Source organism: Durio zibethinus, chromosome 2, assembly GCF_047325235.1.
Source record: "Durio zibethinus cultivar Kanyao isolate XHJ-2024 chromosome 2, ASM4732523v1, whole genome shotgun sequence".
In the NCBI taxonomy this organism is placed as follows: domain Eukaryota; kingdom Viridiplantae; phylum Streptophyta; class Magnoliopsida; order Malvales; family Malvaceae; genus Durio; species Durio zibethinus.
This window is the reverse complement of record NC_143163.1, coordinates 36,660,773-36,681,551: the sequence shown is the minus strand read 5'-3', so window position 1 is coordinate 36,681,551 and position 20,779 is coordinate 36,660,773. Positions and strand designations below refer to the sequence as shown.

The following is a 20,779-nucleotide window of genomic DNA, read 5'->3' as shown; positions in this document are numbered from 1 at the left end:
TTTTCAAGCTCGAGCTCGATTCGTGATCGAATTCGAGCTACTCGAGCTCGCTCGATTAAGCTCGATTAATATGTAAAAATAAGCTCGATTCGTATACTCGACAAGAGTTCGATTATTCATGCTCGAACTCGAACTCGAACTCGGATTCGAAATATTTTATTAATTAAAAAAAATAAAAATATATTTAAATATAAAAGCTCGATTAGGCTCGCGAGCTACTCGAGTCAGATATAAGAATACTCGAATTCGGCTCGATCGGTAAGTCGAGCTACTCGAGCTCGAGCTCGACTCGACAATAATCGAATCGAATTCGAGTTTTTTTCGAATCGAACCCGAGTAGCTTGCGAGTACTAATGTATCATTTACACCCCTAGTAACACCAAAAGAACAAAAGCATTGCAAATGTAAAAGAATTAGAACACGAGAGCCGAAGTCATTCGACCAAGCCCGGAGAGTCCGAGAAAAGCCAAAAAAAAAGCCCCGACAAAGCATTTTCATTCCTAACCAACATTTTTTACTCCAATCAAAGCAAAGAGAGAAAAAATGGAAGTGGAGGGTTCATCGAAGAAGATGATAGCAACCCAGGAAGAGATGGTGGAGAACAAGGTCCCCATCCCATACCGAGACCAATGCGCCCACCTTCTCATCCCACTCAACAAGTGTCGCCAAGCGGAGTTTTACTTACCTTGGAAATGCGAGATCGAACGCCACTCCTACGAGAAGTGCGAGTACGAGCTCGTCATGGAGCGGATGCTGCAGATGCAGAAGATTCGTGAGGAAGAGGCCAAGCTGAAACAGGCTGGGAAACAAGGCGGCTCTATTCCTCTCATTCCCAAAACTGCTAATGCTTAAGCTACCTCCATGGTCAGTCAAATTTTCATTTCTTCTTTTTTTTTTTGGGGGGGGGGGGGGTTTGGATGATTTTAGTCAATGGATTTTTTTCGATTGATGTTTTTCTGCATTATCTGTTGATGGGTTCTTTGATTTTAGATTAAGTGTTTTAAAGTTAGAAAATTTATCGGTTTTTAGCTAGTTTAAGTTTTGTTTGTTGGGTTTTTCAATTGACCTGATGGCTATTGAATGATCGGGGGATTTTTTTATCTTATTAACTGTTTTTAGGGCTTTGTTTTAATAAAGTGTTTGCTGCTAAATGTTCAACAGAAATTTCCTGTTTGGTGTTAGTATCGAATTGAAGCGATTACCGTTTTCTTTTTTCTTGTTGTATGTGAAATTAATGCATTTCTTGAAAATCTGGCAGTCCATTGTCAATACTTTTAAGGCTTTTGCTGGTTTCCTGTCTTCGAATAAGGAACTTCTTTTTCTTTGGTCTGTTAACAGCAGGGTGCAGTAATTTTGGGGTTTATTTTGTTTGGTTCCTGTGGTATTTGATTGGGAACAAAGGGGAAACTGGAATGTACCCCTATTGCTAGGTTTTTGCTTCAGGTTCCATTAGTCCATAGAAATGTGTTCGATTTAGCATTTCATTTAGAAGATTTTGGAAATGGTATTAGGTTGTTGTTGCTTAACGGTTTAGAATATTCTGGTGTTATCCACAACATGGGGGTTCTTGTAGCGAGATTGAGAAAAACACACATTGTGGACTTCACGCTGATGTACATCCTCAAAAAATGGGTTTGATTAAGCCTATTAATAGTCCTTTGATGGCTAATGTTCGCAAGTGTTTTTTGAATCTTGATTAATGAGATTGCATATTATGTTTTGCAAACAATCGGACATATACGTGGTGCTTTTTTCAGTTACCTTAAGGACTTTTTTGGGTTATCTTGACTAGTGAAAGTAGTTTTGAATGCAAAAATAGTTGGCTTTTATATTTAGGTACTTTTCTTTTATGTCAATGAATTAGTAGGTTTAGCCAATGGAACTATGTTGATTGTGGCTATACATGCAGATTTATAAAAGTAGAACACCCAAGTTACTTAAATTGAGTTCTGTTTTATCATCTAGTTTGATTGTTCTTGGTTTTTTCCCTCAAGTAGTATTGGTATAATTCAAAATTTAAGTGAGATATCAGGAGGCCTGAGCTGGTGAATTCAATGATGTTGCTGTTTTAAATTCAAGTTCCTGATGAAGTTGCAGCCTTGTGTTTTGAGCTGGAAAAAAACATGGTAAAGAGCTTGGACTAGGTATCATTTGTAGTACATTGTGCTGACTTGAACCTCTAAGCTGATGGAAATGCTTGGTCAACATTTTAAAGTACTTTAATTTCGATGTTTAGAGGATGAAACCTTTTCTTGACAAGAATCTTTATAGAAAATAATTGATTAGTAAAATAATCTTAATGGAAGGAGCAAAATATGATCTTTTAAAATTCTCAAAGATCAAAAACATCTTAAACTTAATGGAAGGAACAAAATATGATCTTTTAGGAGCTTAATAACTGGACATTTGTGAAACTCATCTATTTTGTTTTTCGCATTCCTCATTATAGTACTCATAGGTACAAGCATTAAAAAGAGTCAAATGTGTTAGATCTACCATTTTTAGTCGTGTTAATTCCTAAATAAAACACCTTGCTGAAAGGTATAACAAATGAAGCACAAGGTTTAGTAGGAGGTGATGTGTCATATGGAAACTGGTAATACTTTATAGTGGTTGCTTAAGGTTTTGAAAATAGAATAGATGGGAAGCTATTGGAATAATAAGGTTTCACAATCGGGTGCAGTAGGGGGTTAAGGTAAAATGAAGAAATTGAGGATTCTGAGCCACTGAAATCTGTACCTAGTTGATTTTGAGAGTTACTCAGGTTACTCTGAATCTGATAATGGTTTGATTACGATTTGACAGATGATTATTTTAGGATCCTGAGATACATACACATGCATCTTTTAAGGAATGGTCATTAAGTCGTAAAGAGTTTTCCTTTTTTTTCTTTTGCCTTCTGGTTTTTTTGAGCATTGAGCATTTTTAGTGATTGATTCAAGTGAAAAAGGAGTTCTAGACACTTTTCATATTTAACCCTTCCTTTTTATTATAAAAACACTGTTTTAAATACTTTTTGTTGAAATATTAGTTTTAATCAATTTCCGTACATGTAAAAAAGAATGGTGTTGGGCTTGCCATCAGTAGTTCTGTCATTGCTTGGCGGCTAGAGAACTATGGAATTTGATCCTCATGTGCTACAAGGGATACACAAGTGCGCCTCAGTAATTAAGTTGAAATTCCTTTCTTACCCACATTTTTAACATCATATTCTCCAATTTCCAGTCCATTGCTAATGATGGCTAGAAATGTTGTATCAAATACCAAGTATTCTATGTACCAAAAAAAAAAAATACCAAGTATTCCATCCATGCTAAGGGACTGTCATGTAAGTTTTGATTATAGCTTCATGCTCTTGAAAGGCTGCATCAGCCCCTTATTTTCTAAGCAGAGAAGCTGGTGCGGTCTATTAGTTGGCTTTGCGGTTTCATTAAAGCCACAATGTGAATGCTATGTTAAGAGAAAAATATGGAAGACATTGTAGTATTGTGGTATGTTGGGTTTGGTGAGAACAAGCGTGTGATGTGTTGGCCATGCTATTTTAGTGGTTCATACAGACAATTCCCCGCAGTCATACCATACTCACAATTGTTACCATCATTAATATCCATTAGAATAAAGATTCTCTGAGCAAACTCTAGCGTGCAATGCATATACATAGGCAACAAGATGGATTATCCAAATTTGAGAATCATTTTTCTAGAAGATTTTACGAAGAAAAAGACACTATAGTTGTTTCATATAGAAGAATAAAGAGACAAAGGAAGCACTGCAATTGTGTTATATCCTGTCTAGATGAATTTTGTTGGCTTAATCTTCTTGAGATTTAGTTGCTAGTTATGCATTCCACTGATATTATCTTTTGATTTTGGATTAATATGGTTTTTGGTTTTAGTTTTCATATTGCTCTTTGATTTCATGGTTTTCTATATCATTCTCCATGAGTTCTGCTTATGATACCTGGTTTTAAATGTGGCAGGAAGGTTTAAACTGCTTTGGCGGATGTTTGATGTTTGTCACCGTTGAGGGAAATTTGAAACTATTTGTCCTGGATTAATGTTAAGGATGATGCTATTTCGTTTCTGTTCTTTCATCAGCTCTTCAACCTTGTTTAGGAATAAAGGTGCTCATCAAAGTTGATTTTTTTCACATATTTTGTAAAGATGGTCTCAACTGACCAACTTGGTAAATGTGCCTCAAATTGAAGTTAATTGCAACAGATATTCAATGCAACTGCATAACGAACCTTACATGTTTTAAATGAGAAATATGAGATAATGTATTTCAAGTCGTTTTTATATTTAGGAACTCGCCGATAACCATGGTCAGTTTAGGTCCCAGTCACCATGTTCATCAAATTTATATGTTCTGCTCTGTATTGCAGAAAATGAACAAGGTCTGCGAAGTTGAGGTGCCTGTTAAAGGTAAAGATCAATAGGGGCATAGGGGCTCTAATCTGGAAGTTTATGACTCAACCATTAGACCAAGTAAGAGGGAATCTATAAGAGGATAATGAAATGTTTGTTAACGAGGGCTGAGGCCATTTGAATGCTGGAAGGTAACCCGAATTTGTCTAATCTTGTTAAGAGACTTATGATCGACTAGACATCTCTGAACTTTGGAGTTATGGACAAAGAAATGATAATGAAGTTAAAATCACCTAATCAAGTATTTGGTTAATAATTCGACGCTTCTATCTACAGGCTAGGGTCTTGAGGGTCGGTAAAGTCTGATACCCAGCAGATACGTAGCCAACTGTTTTCTACTTCTTTTGGTCGTCCCTGTTCCTTGTCTGGTTTCTTGTTTTATTTTCAAAACTGTTTCTGGTTTTGGGCTTTGGAGCTTTAACTACATTGGGCATTTGTCGTTTCACCAATTCATTATCATTTTTTTAGGTCGTTCATGACTAGCTAGTAGCTTGTGGATTGGAGGCCCTTTGAGGAAACTGGGCAATTGTTTTCTAACAATGAAGGCTGGGCGTTTTCTAGGACTATTTTGACTAGTTTTAGCATTTAACCATCTTGCTCTCCATGATTACCATTTTTCCCGATGTTAATATAGAATGTTAAACTTTTAATTTTAGTAATTAGTATTTAAATTTTGATAATTTTAAATATAAAAAAATATATGTCTTACATTTGTACTTTAAAGATTTTAAGTTAAGTAATTTTTTAATCTTATAAACCTCAACTTGTTCCATCTCAAATTTTCCAAGATGGGGTTGAAATTCCAACGTTTGATGTCTCTCTTTTATTTTTTATACAAAAAATGTTACAATTTAATAATATGAAAAAATATTATAGATGTTTGAATTTAAATTTTAAATATTATTTTTTAAAAATAATTGAGTAAATCAATTGAAAACAATTGTAGAATTTAAAAGTGTCATCTCTTTGATGTACCCCTTGGAAGAAAAGTGCACAACGTGTCAATTAAATTAAATACAATGCTAGAACTTCGATCAATTCAACACATTTTTATTCTCCCTTTTCTTTCAAGGAATGAATAATTTAAGAAGCAAGTTGCAGGAAAAAGCCACGCATTCATAGAATGCCTACAATCTAGCCCACTGTTCAATTTGGAACCAATACTGATGTCTTTCATTATTGCATGATAGGTCGGCAGACAAACAGTTGAATGGCTACAATTTTACTGTTAATTCTTCTTATTATTATTACTATTTATTAGAACAATTTTTTATTTCCGGACTTCCAACGAGGCGATCCTAAAACTAAAGGACAAATGTGAAAGTTTCTGATTTCTTCAAATTCAACCTTATTATTATTATATATATATTTTTTGGTATTCGAGAAATGTTGAAAATTGAAAATAATATCACACAAAGTATATGGTATTCAATGACACACCACACGTGATTTGTTTTCCCTTGTTCGCTTTTGGTCTGATTATCATCCTAATTCTTGCTTAAAAATGGCAATGGGTGAAGAAGATTTGGTAAAGTCACTTCTCACGACTTTTTTGACGACAAAGATATTGGTTTTTTCTAAAGTTAGCTTTGTATACCCTTGAGAATAAACTCCATAATGATTATATTATTATTCAAGCCGTAATATAAATTTTTTAATTTTATTTTTATGCCAAAAAAATTTAAGATTATAAAAAATTATCTTATCTTTAAAGTTAAAATAAATCATCCACTTAATTAACATTTACGGATTCATTAAACTTTTATCTATAAATTTTTCAAACTTAAGGATTTTTTATCAACAAGAGATGGTGGAAGATTCGAACCTGAGTATTAATGCACCCAACATTCATTTTTATTTTATCAAATTTTAAATTTTAATTATTAAAATTAAAATTTTAATCTTTTACTAATAGTTTATGTAACTATTAGCATATAATACAAAAATCAACAAACTTTATATTATTTTAAAATTGCCTCATTATTACCTAATCGCCCACCTTTCCGAATCCCCCTTTTTCCAAAATGCTTTTCCTTTTGAGGAAAAAATGCCAACATCAGCCCACCATAATTATGCATTTGATACATTCATTATTTATATAAATATATATATTCTCTACTTAAAATTCAATTTGAAACTTGTCAACATATCTTTTTTTCCTACTAAATTAAAGTTAATTTTGAGTTTAAAAACTCAAGTTGAATTGGCATAAATATAGAGATTGAATCCTACAATAGCCTATAGGGTGACTGATGCATTGCTTGAAAATGATATATGATGCATTAAAATTTGTGTAAAGTCCATGGAAAATCATTAATGGTTAGGTGAATATTGGGTGATCCAGAAAATTGTTCACCCCCAAGCGTGAAAAATGGGTTACATCTTTGAATAAGAAGCAAAAAGTAATCTCTAGACAATGCCAAAGGGAAAAAAAATAGAACAGCTAGCTAAAAAGTGACAATAGACAAAATTGTGGAGGGAATGTTAGAATATAAACATCAAGGTTGGATTAGAGAGAAGTCAAATTCCATGAATATGCTTTTTAAATAAAATAAAGTTAAGGATTTTATAATATACCTGTTCAAGATCGAATGAAAATTTTAAATATAATTTTTAAAATTTAAATTCGATTCGATTTAATCACTATTTGATAAATAATTTTTATATAAATTTAATATTTTTTAACAATAATAAAAATCTTGGATAAAAGATTTTAATAGTCAATCGAATCTGATTCAATTCATGAACATGTGCATTTTGGAAGTATGGAACACGCATATGGTAAGGAATTTTATATATAATAAAGAGAATTTCAATTTGCATTGATTGGAAGTTTTAGCTTTGGAGAAACAATGTGGAACCTTCAAAAATGAAAACATAACCTAACACTTTGATTTTTGTGGATATTTTCTAGAACCAAACTTATAATTAATCAGGTTGTTTGGTTTTTACGGCTGGTTACGTGCATGAAAAGAGGTTAGAAAACAAATCAAATTCAACACACACCAAACAATCTTTACTTGTATTAATTATTTATATTAATTAATTAAAACAATTCCAGTCTTCAAGGATGAAAAGTCAAAGGAGATGGGTCCTATTTTCTTCAATCATCATATTTTCCCTACTCCATTTGGGAATGTACAAATACCTTATTATATTTTTTTCTTGATTTGCTCGAATAATCGACGCACTATTTTATGTATGTAATTCGACTTATAGAAATATGGATCTATGTAATTACATTATCTCTAATATAATATACGAATTTTTAATTTCAGTGATTACTATAATTTTTTCAAAAAAAATTTTGTCGTTAGTGTAATACAAAAAGTTACAATTTGATCACCGATCTTATTACTTAAGTCATGCAATCAATAATTATTAGACTAAAAATATTTTAAAATGATCAAATATGCATGTTAGTCATGCAAACCACAGTCATCAGTACATTGGTTTTGATTTTCAATTAAGTATTTACTTTTCAAACTTCAAATAAGAAAGTGCTGCACAAAATTTTCTATACATAAAAACGATTAGACGTGTACATGTATGAAAACATGTGTTTAATTAATGTGGCGGTAATATATATATATATATATATATATATATAAAGATGCATTTTCACTGGTCAAATTCATTGCTTTTTTCATGTTGAAAAAAGTGGGGCGGGGGGGTTGGCAAAAATCAAGTTCATTTCCCATATCATTCTCTAGCTAGGTAAATCTTTCTCATGGTGGATGACAACCTTGTGCCATTTCTCATTCTCATAATAAAGTGTTTAAATTGAAATCAAACCCAGAAATTTCAAAAGCACTTTCTGGCTTTTTATGTGCTGATGATATTACTTTGATTTTTGCTAATGATCAAGAATGTCTTCATCTTTTTGTAATTGAGAGTGATAATCAATATTTATTTGAAAGGAATGTTCAAAAAGTCACTTTTTTGGATAAGAAATAACAGAAAAAATGTCCAATGTAATTAATGCTTGATGACCAATGTTAAATTCTAAGCATTTTGATCATGAATCTTGACATGAAATTACAACATATGCTCACCAGCTAGCTACAACACAACTCTACCTCAAAAACCCCAAAAACATATATATTTATGTGTGTGTGTATTATGGTCCTAACCATGAATTAATATATTCATGGCAGTGCAGCTGAAGCCTGAAGAATTCTTCAAAACAGTAAGTAATGTAAAAACCAAAAACTTGGCAAAACTTTACTCATGATATGCATGACCAAAAAGGCACTTCAATCAATAAAAGTAACACAATTATTCAAACTTTACCTAATCCAGTGCCTGGAGGTAGAAAAAGTCAAGATGGTGGGAACCCTTCTTCAATCATTGTTCATTCCCTAGATTTATCAGAATAAACATATGCAAATATACTAATATTTTCCCAATTCTTCTTCACGCTTCCATGCAAATAAAGACAAACAAATAATAATAAATAAACACCTAACAGTCAAAGCTAAATTGTAAATTCCTCCAAGTTAAAAAAAAAAAAAATATATATATATATATATATATATACATATATTTCAAAGCTTTAGTTTTTAATTGTGAAATTATTATGCGTGAAAGAACAATAATGGTTGAGTCGAACCAATAGGATTATAAAATACGATATCATGCGGAGGGTTTGAAGGAATTGCCTAAGGGTCAAAACATAAGAAATTAGAGATTTGGTCAAATTTACTTGCCTTTTTCCTTAACTTCCTAATTTGACTAAAGTTATGAGAAATAATGTAATGACTAAACCAAAACAAATAAAAAATTAATTATATAAGAGGCTTGAAAATGGTAAGAATTTACCCATAATTAATTTAAAAAATTAATTCATAAGATAATAATTTTTTATTAATCAAGATTCAATTCATATAAAAAACATCATAAGAGTAAAATTTTCATTGCAAACTAATACGAAAAAAATACGTTTTTAAAATCATTCAAAAAATTTTAATTTCGATAAAATATGAGAATACACTGTATTAAAAAAGGTGTAAGAATATGCAGAAGGGACATAATTCCATTGTCACTTTCAAGGATTATTGAAATGTTTTAGGTAAACCTTGAGTCGAGGTAGAAATGGGGAAATAATGGAGGGTGACTGCCTTTTTTGCTTTGTAGATGACCCATCTTTTTGACAAAAATGGCTTAGCAAGTGAATGTCAAACCTTACTAGCGAAGCAGGTCATATTATTCATAAAAGGTCACGTGGGTACGTGGGATGTCGAAGCCTTTAAAGAAAAAGCTTAAAAATAAATTTTGGGAAAAAAGTAGGTGAAGAAGTCCATTTCGCACAACTTCCTCAAATAGCGGTGTTGTAGACAAAAGGAAAAGGTAAGCTTTCTTACAGTAGGATATATGTGTTAAGGGTTTTCTTTCTTTTTTTAGACCAAACCCTAAAAATATATATCTCTGATTATTTATTTGTTTATTTATTTATGAATTACATGATTATATTCATGACAAACGAGTCAAAAAAAATTTTGAACTAAAATTTAATAATCATCAAAGTCTCTATTTTTTGTGAATTAATTTAATTTTTAAATATTTATTTTCATTAATTAAATTTTTTAAAATATAAATTTAATTGTTTTCATATAATCTAGAGTTTAATTGAATAAAAAAATATATTTAAGGATTAAATTAGATAAAAATAAATATTTAAGAATTGAATTGATTCAAAATAAAAAATTTAATCTTTAATTGATTATAATAAAATATTTAAAATTTAAATGATTATTAAATTTTTATTTAAAAGTCTTTTTTACCCTTGTATTTATGCTCATTAATATGCTCTCCACAATAAATGTAGAATAAAATAAATTAGTAGGGCTTTTATTTTTCTCCTTAATCAGTATCTTTTGCTTTGCAGCGTGTTATGGCGGCGGTTCCTTTAAAACCTTTGCACATGGTTATAATAAACGCTTTTGAAGAAAAAAAGTGTTCTATCATTAAAGCTCATCAAGTCGTAATGGGAAAAAATAATTTGATTATTGAATCTCTACTTCAAAAAATTAATAATAGTTAGATCAAACATAAGCTTGTAAGTGCCAATTGAATATTAACTCATTTATCATGTATATTAGTTAAATTCTTTGAAGTAACGAATTCGAGAGGATTTATTTACGTAATTTTATGAGTTAAGTAAATTAAAATCGAAGGTTAAAGATAGATATTTAAAAAAAATAAAAACTTGTTAAGTTATCAAATTATATATGCAATGAGGTAGCCGGAAAATATGAAATAAAGATATAGTTAAAAAAGATTTACCTAAACGAGATATGCCTTACTATTGCTTAAACAAGATAGAAGACCTAATAAATAATATGGTCTTCAACTCATTAGGACTTCATAAATGAATGTAAGAGAGACATTTGATATTTATATTAGGTTAGCAGGAAATCTACTAGATAGGAATTTCATGGACACCAACATTCCTAGTTTAAGAAAAAAAAAAATTAGAAAAAGGCAATTAGGTTGAGACAATATCATATACACTATATGATAAAGAGTAATATATATATATATATATGTACTCTTTATCATATTTGGTAGACTTTGATTAAAACAATATTTTGTGAACCTTAACATTTTATTGAGACATTTAAAGGGCTAAAGTCTAAAACAATATGTTTTCCATAAACTTGACCTAGAGTGACACCATCAACTAGAAGTTTCGACTTTCCATCTATGTTTTTTTTTTTTTTTAACATATATTAAGATTTAAATTTTAAATAATTTATTTGTTGTCATCTATTAAGAGTGAATAGTTCGTGATTATACCACACTGCAGATGACTTGATATTGATATGCAGTGACAGCTCAATAAATTTCAGTTCGTTAGGTAAGATTGTATAACTAAAGAAGGTGAATTGCCTGATGCATGTATTTTTTCTAACACTTTAAATTATTATAGGATTAAATTAATTAGTATTGCTCTTATTAATTTCTCACCGGCCTACTTAACAGTTGTCAGTAGGTTGCAAAGATATTCAAACTTTGGCACCTTTGGGAACTTGAGATTCTTAGAATTGGGTGAGTCTGCACTTAATTTTATGGCCTGTCGGCTATCTTCAACTCTCAACAACTGCATAATCTGCAATGACAAACCACCATTTTTGCATGTGAAATTTTCTCCTTTTTTTTTTTGGCAGAAATAAGGGGATGGTAATGGTGAAACTTTCCAAATTAAAAAAAAAAAAGAAAGCATATTATCAATGTAAATAGGAAAAATATCAAGAATACGTAGGCTATATGATTACGTTTTTTATTCTTAATCTTTGTTAGTTCTAAAAGATTCTCTTGAGACATTGACAAGAAGTTGAGTCAATTAAGAAATTGGCTTAATTTAATAGTCTTTGGTTTGAATAAATTCATAATTTTTTTTTTAAATTTTAACGTCGGATATTTATTGTTTTATGTTTGGTTCAAAATAATCTAATTACGAAAAAAAGTATCAAAATTTTAATAGTACCCAAAATCATGGAATACAAAATTTACCTTTTTTTATGATATTTTAAGATTTTAAGAATAAAGTTACCTTATTTTTAAATTTAACCTAAATAAAAAATTTATTTTACCTTTTTAAAAAGTAAGTTAGAATTCAATTTTAACTCAAAAAAAAAATCTTATTTTTAATTCAATTTTAATATATGGTAATATCATTTAAAACGTTTCAAAGAAAAATTGCCTTCAATTATATTAATTAAAGTGTTTTATTTGAATAAATACCTTGTTTGATACTTTTTAAAAATTGTTTATCAAAGTATCAAATAAAACGTTTCTTTGAACAGACGTCTTATTTGACCTAATCAAATAAGGCTCATTTTTTTTTTTTACAAATACCTTATTTGATACTTTTTCTAACATATTTACAAAACTCATTCAAATAAGACATTTTCTTTTTACAAACTCCATATTTGATAGATAATCTTCCATAATCTTTTATAAATATAAATAGGGTGTTTTTTTTTTGAACAAACGTCTTATTTAATACTTTTTTTCAACATATTTATAACAATATATAAGATGTTTAGCTTTTTCAAACACCATAATTGATTTTTTAAATATTTTAATATAGTAATTACGACTTAATGTTTAGTTAAATGCCATAATTGGATATATTTAATTAAAAAATTAAAAAAATTTTTGTTAAAGATATCATTTGTCGTTTGAGTTTTTTTATTAAAACAAAATGAAAAGTTGCCTACAACTTATCAATGATATTATAGTTAAGGATAGCAACGGATCAAATCAAGAAGGGTTTTTGCTCACTCCAAACCCGACCCAACATTTATATTTATAATACTCAAATCCAACAAGATGATTTTTTTTATTTTTCTTAGATTCGAACCTGAATCAACTTGATATTATGTAAAATCGTACTTAATCTGATCCAAAATTAATGAAATATTTTTTTATGTAAATAAAAAATTAAATATATATAAATATTAAATTAAATAAATAATTTAAAATTTTTTATATATATACCGAGTCGTGTCGAGAGTGGGTTTGCCTAAAATCTAACTTTGACCCAAAATTCGATTTAAAAAAAAATGGTCTAAAGAGGTCGGGTCAGGTTAAGTTGAAATCTATCGGGTATAGATAAGACTACTATCCCTAATTATAGTAATTATACATGAATTAACAAATCAAAATTCTCTAATTAAATAAGTAAATCTAATTATAAAATGTCCTAAAAATTAAGCACAACTCAAGATATCAAAAATTTTCAAATACCACACTTTTTCTTGAAAATTAAGATTTTGCGAACCAAACATCATAAATAAATGATTTTAAGTTTTCAAAGTACTTTTAATTTGTAAAGTATTATTTATTTTGATTTTTGTGATCCCAAACAATATTATTAGTGAGAGAAGATAAATGTACAATAGAACACTACTAAACATACTCATCTTATACACTGGCTTTTTATTTTATAGATATAAGTGAAAATTTTAACTTAAGTAAATGATATGCATGCAACGTAATGTGACTTGGTTATTGTTATTTTTCCGTGTGCATTATTTAGTAGATTTGTTTGGTTAGTAACGAATTAACAATATAATCATATGATAATATTTAAGATTAAAATAATAATTTGTAAATGTTTAGAATTGAAAATTAAAAAAGTTTATGCTGAGAAGTATTATTGCTTTTCTATATAACATGTCATGTAACGTTATCTGGATATCGCATTCCGTTAACATAAGAATTAACGTTTTAATCATTTGATAATATTTCCCAGTGAAGTAATAAATTTTAAAGATTTAAAACTAAAAGTGAAAAATATTTTTCCCGTGTTAGAAATTGTTTTCACAAAGTTTGATGAAATGATTGACGAGATTGGACTATGGCTGCAACATGACCAAAATTGTTATGGATATTTGGAGAAAACACGTAGTCTACGTCACGTTGCTTCCTCTAGCTCGCCGATTTGACTAGACTTTTCATAAATATTTTTAAAATAAAAATAAACGTATTAATCATTTTAAAATTTTAATATGATAAAAATTATTTAATTCTAACACGTTCTTCCCATTTAACAAATTTACATGCTTAACTCAAATGTGAAAAGAAATGAAAAAAATAAAAAAATAAAAATATTGCAGTATGGTGACCAATTAATTACTTAAAAATTGAAATTTGTAAAAAATAATTCAATTATTATATTTAAAATTTAATCTAAAAATTAAAAATTTTATCAGTCAAAATTCTATTTTTATAACATAAAAAGTACTTTCAAAATAAAATTTTAAATGCATTAAGAAAGTATTATATCTTCAAATTAAAAAAAAAAAATTTCAAAGAGAATGCAAAAGCACAGTATTATTTATTATATGGGGTCATCACTCATCAGTCAATAGATTCAGTAGCAGCCAACACAAAACGTTCTGATATTTCATTCCCCCATATTTCATAAAAAAAACAAATTTTTAATCGGGTAAACAGAGTTTCTTTCCTCAACACATTCTTCGAGGCAAAACCAAACAGAAATGCAATGTACAACCGTTTGTGCTGCAACACACGCCAAAACTACCCGGCGGCCTCGAAGCCCCACCCCCCAATCCCAATCCCCAACTCTTCATTGCTTTTTTTTTTTTTTTTTGACATTATACATGCAGTTTTCGATGCCCAGATCGATAATAAATTGGGGGTTGTTTTTATTTGGTGGGTTTCTTTGGACCTTTCCTGAGAACCCTTTCGGCCAAAATTGAAATCACTCCATTTCTGGCAGGAATTTCCATCATTCTTTCTGCAGATACGATTCTGCCAATTTTTTTTCTTTCCCCTGTCATAATAATTATTCCTTCTGCAAGCCAATTACCTGTTTACTTTTTTTTTTTTTTTAAGTTTTCTTCATTGATATTTGGAATTGGTAGTACTGGTATTTCTGTTTCTTACGGTGCCGGGGCTTGTGAAATTAAGGTGAAGAGAAAGGACTGCAATTGCTCAAATAAATACTCTTATTTTCATTTATAATACTTTTGTCTTCTCTTTCTGATTCATTCTTTGCTTTCTCTGTGAAGTTAAATCTTCATCATTGCTCACCACAACCAATTGTGATTCTCGTTTTGATTTTTCTTTTGTTTCTTTGTGTTGGGACTGTGAAAGTTGCACAACATTTAATATATGCTTTTCAATTTGATACATATTTTTTTATAATATATTTAAAAAATAAAAAATAATTAAACTCTTAATTTTCATTGTGAAATTAAAAATTATTTTTGATAATATATCAATTATTTTTATTTTTATTAAAATTTAATATATTTTAGTATTAAACTAAAGAAATTTACTATATACTAAAAATATATATTAATTTTTTAAAATTTATTTGTGAATTTTTAAAATATTAATAATAGTGTGCATATAATAATGATCTTAAAAAATACAATTGTATTAAAGGTTCTTATTGGTGCCTTTCTGTCTCAACAAAAATGACACGTAAACAATTTAAAGATGCAGATTCCAGGCAGGCTAGCAATTGGCCAGATCATGACACGTGGACTGCAGATCATCCATTTGTCCTTTTTGTATGGTATCATGTCCCTGATGAGAGTACTACAAAAACAATAATAATACTTTGGATTGGTGTTTTTATTATTTATTTAAGGGGCTACCAAAAGTCAAACAATAAAGTGGCTTTAGTTTTCTTCCCTCTTTCTCCTTCACAAGTGGAGAAGCAATGACTTTGGCTGTAAATTGACATCCCAACCCTTTTTTTTTTAATTCAATAATTTTAAATATAAAATAAAAATGAAATAAAAAAATATAAAGTTGATATTATTTAAATTTTAGTAAATTTTGTATATAATTTTGATAAAAATTATAAAATTATTTTATATTTAACGTGTTAATAAAAATTATGATAAAATAATTTTATATAAAATAAATACACTATAAATATATTAATTATCAAATCTATTTAACTTTTCTTTTTCATGTATAGATTTTTAGGATATTTTCTATTACTATAATTAGATTACTATTTCTCAATGTCATAAATATTTTTAATTCATTTTCTTTTCTTATGTTTCTAAAATTTAACTCTTTTTCATTAATGCATCGAAAAAACTTTTAGGAGGGAAAGATTTCAGCCTTTAATCACAAACTTTTGAAAAAAAAGAAGACATAAAACTTGATAAATCAAATTTAATTTTCTTTCCATTGTTATCAATAGTTTAATAAGAACAAGTTACTGTTCCAATAAGTTAATAAGAAAAAAATTATTAAATATTTATTGTAAAATTTATTATGAATTAATCTAAAATTTAATTTAATTAATTCATATAATCATTATAAATAAGTAATATTTAATGAGTTTAAATTTAAATTTAAACACTCATAATTTTTTTTGTATATTTTTAGATTGTATGATATTTTTTATATAAACAAAATCTAACAAAAATAAATGAAAATTTTCAGCTTAAATTTTAACAAAATTTTTGAGATTTAACACGACTAGATTCAATACTAACGAAACAACGAAAACAAATAGACTTATCACGTGATAAAAAGTCACAAACAACAAAACAATGAGATACAATAATAAATTATATCTTAAAATAATTATTTTATAAATGATTCATAAATTATAATAAAATATTTAATATAATATTTAAATTATAAATTTATTAATTAATATAATATTTATTTTTAATATTATTAATTTTAAATAATAATATATGAATAATAAATGATCATTTAAATATCATATTAATTAATAAATTTATAATTTATAAATTATATTAAAAAAATTTAAAATTAAACAACCCAGTTGAAGTACCAATTTACTTCAAGTATCATTCCTGATATTAATTATATTTTAAAAGCCAACATAAATATAAAGCCATTAAAAACTCAAGCCGTAATCAAAGTGGAATAATAAACACAGTACTACTTTTAACAAAAATTCTCAACATGATATATGGACGAAGAGAACTTAATTTAGAAAGATTCGTTCGATTCAAAGCTTCATAAAGAGGGACAATTTTACATGTATCACTCTGTTTAAAAAAAAAAAAAAACTTCTTCCATGTTGAAACTGTAATTTGATCTCGAAATTTAATTTAATTTTTATAAAATAATTTAAAATTTACTATATATAATTTTTTTATTTACAAACAACAATTTAAAATAAAATTCGTAATTTAGGTCATGAACACCAATGATTATTTCTTACCAAAGCATTGAAAAGAATTTTTTTTAATTATAAAACGAATCTGCAAAATGTAATTCGAATTACATGAATATATAGAATGAAAGCTGAGAGGAAGTGTGCCATGGCGTGGGCCGTAGCTTAAGTCATCTAATCATGGCGAAGTGTAGGAAAACAGAGCCAGCCTAGGGCTGAAGCTCAGAGGAGAAGCAAAGCAATTACTATGAACGAAAAACAAAAGCGATAGCAGACTTGCAGTTGAAACCCTTTTGTAAGTATTTGCAGCTACTGCTAAGCAAAGAAAGGAATAAAGAACTATGAATGCGCGTGGACGTACATGACAGGAGGTAGCGCGTATCCCAAGGAAAATATATTGAAGAAGAGAGGAGAGAGAATGGGGGAAAGGGTGCAGCACAGTGTGATGATAATTCGTTCTTGGTTTGGGTTGCAGAATCAGAAAGAATGCAGAAAATATATGGATATTCTCTCAGTCCGGGTCATGATGAGGGACATATTGTACCTTGGCTTCGGCTTGTGGGTAGCCAGTAGGGCCAGTTTTAGCTGCTTATTTAGTAAATGCGTTTTGTCCTCCCACCCCCAGACAGCCCCAGCTCTCACAAATTAACTTCCCCTTCTCAATTACTTGCTTTATTATTTCAAAAAAATATTTGTATTTAATGGATGGTAGGCAAAGTACTATTAACAAATATTTTGTATTTAATGCAGTATTTTAACAAATGTCATTAGACATTGATTAATATTTCTTTATTTATTAATAAATAATTAATTAAAATTAATCTTTTTAATTAATAGATTTTAAGTTTAAATTATATTTATGATCATCTTAAATATATAATTTGTAACTATTTATTTTAAATTATTAAATACGATAATCTTATTTTTATTTAAAATTTTGAATAATTTATCTATTTTTAAATTTTTTTTATCAAAATTTTTTTTCTATTTAAATTTTTATTTTTAATATAATAATTGATAGTTAATTTGATAAAATTTAATATATTGATAAAAATTTATCTAATATAATAATCTTAAAAAAAATACTCTTAAACAATTTGTTAACAAAATCTTTTATTTATTTTTTATCTAATACACATTCCACATTATTTTCTGTCTGAAAATATTGCAAGGCGTTTTTTTTTTTTTTTACATTATAATATCATATAAAACATTAATTATGATATGTTTATACATCATAAGAATATACTATACTTTTAACCCTAACCGGCTCTTAGAAGGAAGAAAACAAGCTACTAATTTCCAGCTAAGTAGCTCAACAGCCGAAATGTCTTTTTTTTTTTTTTGAAATTGTCAAAGTTAAATTTTTAATATTTTATTAATAAATCATATATTTATTAGTGATAAAAATGTTAAATATAAGTGTCAACGAAACAGGGATTTGATTTTTTGTCGGCTTGGTTAATGGATTTGTTTGATGATAGGATTAAATTGCACATAGATTGAGTTCATTGTGGCAGAAAAAATTTTTTAGGTGTGAATTGTCTGAATCGAGACATCATTTGAGATAGGTTTTATGCAAGCATAATTTTATTGTCAATCCTGTTAGATAAACTCGTGAGTTAAAGCTTGAATTAATTGATCAATTTCGTGGAATTTTTTTAATTGATGTTGATAATGTTGTCCTAATCAATTTGAATTACTTATCCTCTCAAGTACCATTGACACACGTTAAGTGAGTAGAGAATTTGATTAATTCAAGATAAATTATTTTGACATAAGATCTTAAAAAATTTTAATTAATTTATATAATTATTTTAAAAAATAAAATTTAATATTTAATATTTAAAATTTTTTTTCATATTTTTAAACTACGATCTCTCTCGAATAAATATATATATATTGTCTCAAATTATTAATCGAATCTTCTTAATCTTAATTATTACATTTTACACATCATTTTTTAAAAATAATTCCGTGAATTATTTTTGAATAAATTAAAAAAAATCATATTTAAGAACTATAATAATTCGTGATTCAATAGTATATTGACTTTGATTCCTTATTAATCAATAATTTGGAACCATTAATATGATTAAAACCAAGCCGTTTGAAGTTTAGATGAAATAGAGTACTTTTTCTACTACTATATTAATAAATATAAAAATATTTTCAAAACATTTAGGAATAAATAATTATATTACTCTTTATATTAACTTAAATCGTTTGAAATTTAAGTATGAGTTTTATTGACGAGATTTTAAGAGCATATTTAAGGTTAGTTAATTTATTATTTATAAAATATTTTTATATTAAATTCAATAATTGATAGCTAATTTCAATGTATTAACAAAAAGCTAATATCAAATATAAGAAAAGTAAAGGATGCTTTAGGATTTATGAATATGCTAAACATATTACATTAGAAAAAAATTATCTAATATTCTTGAAGGATGCTATTTTTTATAATATGAGGAGGGTATTTTCGATTATTATTAAATTTTTGGTGAATTAATATAAAAAGAAAAAGGGAAAAAAATTGGTGAATTACAATGGTATAGGAAATGTTGCTGTTTGTCCAATAGTCGGCACCGGCTCCACAAGGAAAAGTAAAGTACTGGAAATAACGTGATTGATTTGATAAATGAGGGACTCAATTCTCAATCTAAATTTTCCTTATTCCCAAAATTCCATATACGGAAACCTATTTATCAGCTGCTCCCACTTACGTGTTCCTCTCTCTCACTCCATCACCGTTGATTTTTTCTTCGAGATCCGGTTCCTTTGCAACGCTATTTGGAAAATTGACGGTATAGATCTTTCCTACCATCCACGACATTTGTCTTCTTTGGGCTTTCACGTCAAATTTGTCTCTATTGTTGACTTTGTCCATTTCCATTTTTTTTTTTTAAATATTTACATTCTATTTACAATTTAGCACTTTTTTATCAAGTTTATACAAAGAAATATGGATTTATTCAAATTCCACATGGTTTGAAACTTCTAAGATTTAATTTTTTATATTTAAAATTAGCGACAAATTATATCATTGTTGACTAAAACCTCTTATTTATCATTAAGATAAGACTTCATCAACACTATAAAATCAATTTTAAAATAAAAAATTAAATCCATCGATATTGAAGAGATTATAATAGTTTTATTTAGATATATCAATAAATCAAATCAAGTACAATTGATTCTTAAAATTTGTCTAAAACTTTGCCCATTTTAAAGAATTAATTTTTTTAATATTAAAAGTTAAATTATTATTATTTAATATTTTAAAATAAATAAAAAAAATATTTATTAATTAAATAATATATCGAATTCAAATTTAAAAAAAAAAATTATCTACAAGCCTAACTCAATTTGGGTTATGCCTATGTAGTTATATTATTTTTAGAGTTATAATGATAAATTGCCTAGTATTGTCTTTTTTTTTTTTATATATAATTACAATTGTTTATAATTTAGATCTTGATTATTAACTAAAAATTTAGCACTCTTTTCAATGTATCACAAGGTTCCTGGAAATGTTGCTCCTCTTTAAGTTGTATTTTGATAAATAGATACATGCATTTTTTTTTATTATTTTCCTTTTTGGTTAAAAAAATTATTTGGTACATTAAGATTTTTTTTCGCAATAAGGTAACCGAATTTTTTTTAATGAAAAAAAATTTTAATATAGATAAATTAT

At 27.7% G+C, this 20,779-nt stretch overlaps 1 protein-coding gene across 1 annotated transcript; it reads left to right on the top strand.

The window, feature by feature from the left end:
- Positions 1-416: 416 nt before the first annotated feature.
- On the top strand, positions 417-4,300 carry LOC111318128 (NADH dehydrogenase [ubiquinone] 1 beta subcomplex subunit 7-like). The gene is made up of 2 exons (XM_022920796.2): positions 417-864; positions 3,980-4,300. The coding sequence occupies exon 1, from the start codon at positions 544-546 to the stop codon at positions 850-852; it is 309 nt and encodes a 102-aa protein (XP_022776531.1). The 5' UTR covers positions 417-543; the 3' UTR covers positions 853-864; positions 3,980-4,300.
- The last annotated feature ends 16,479 nt before the right edge of the window (positions 4,301-20,779 follow it).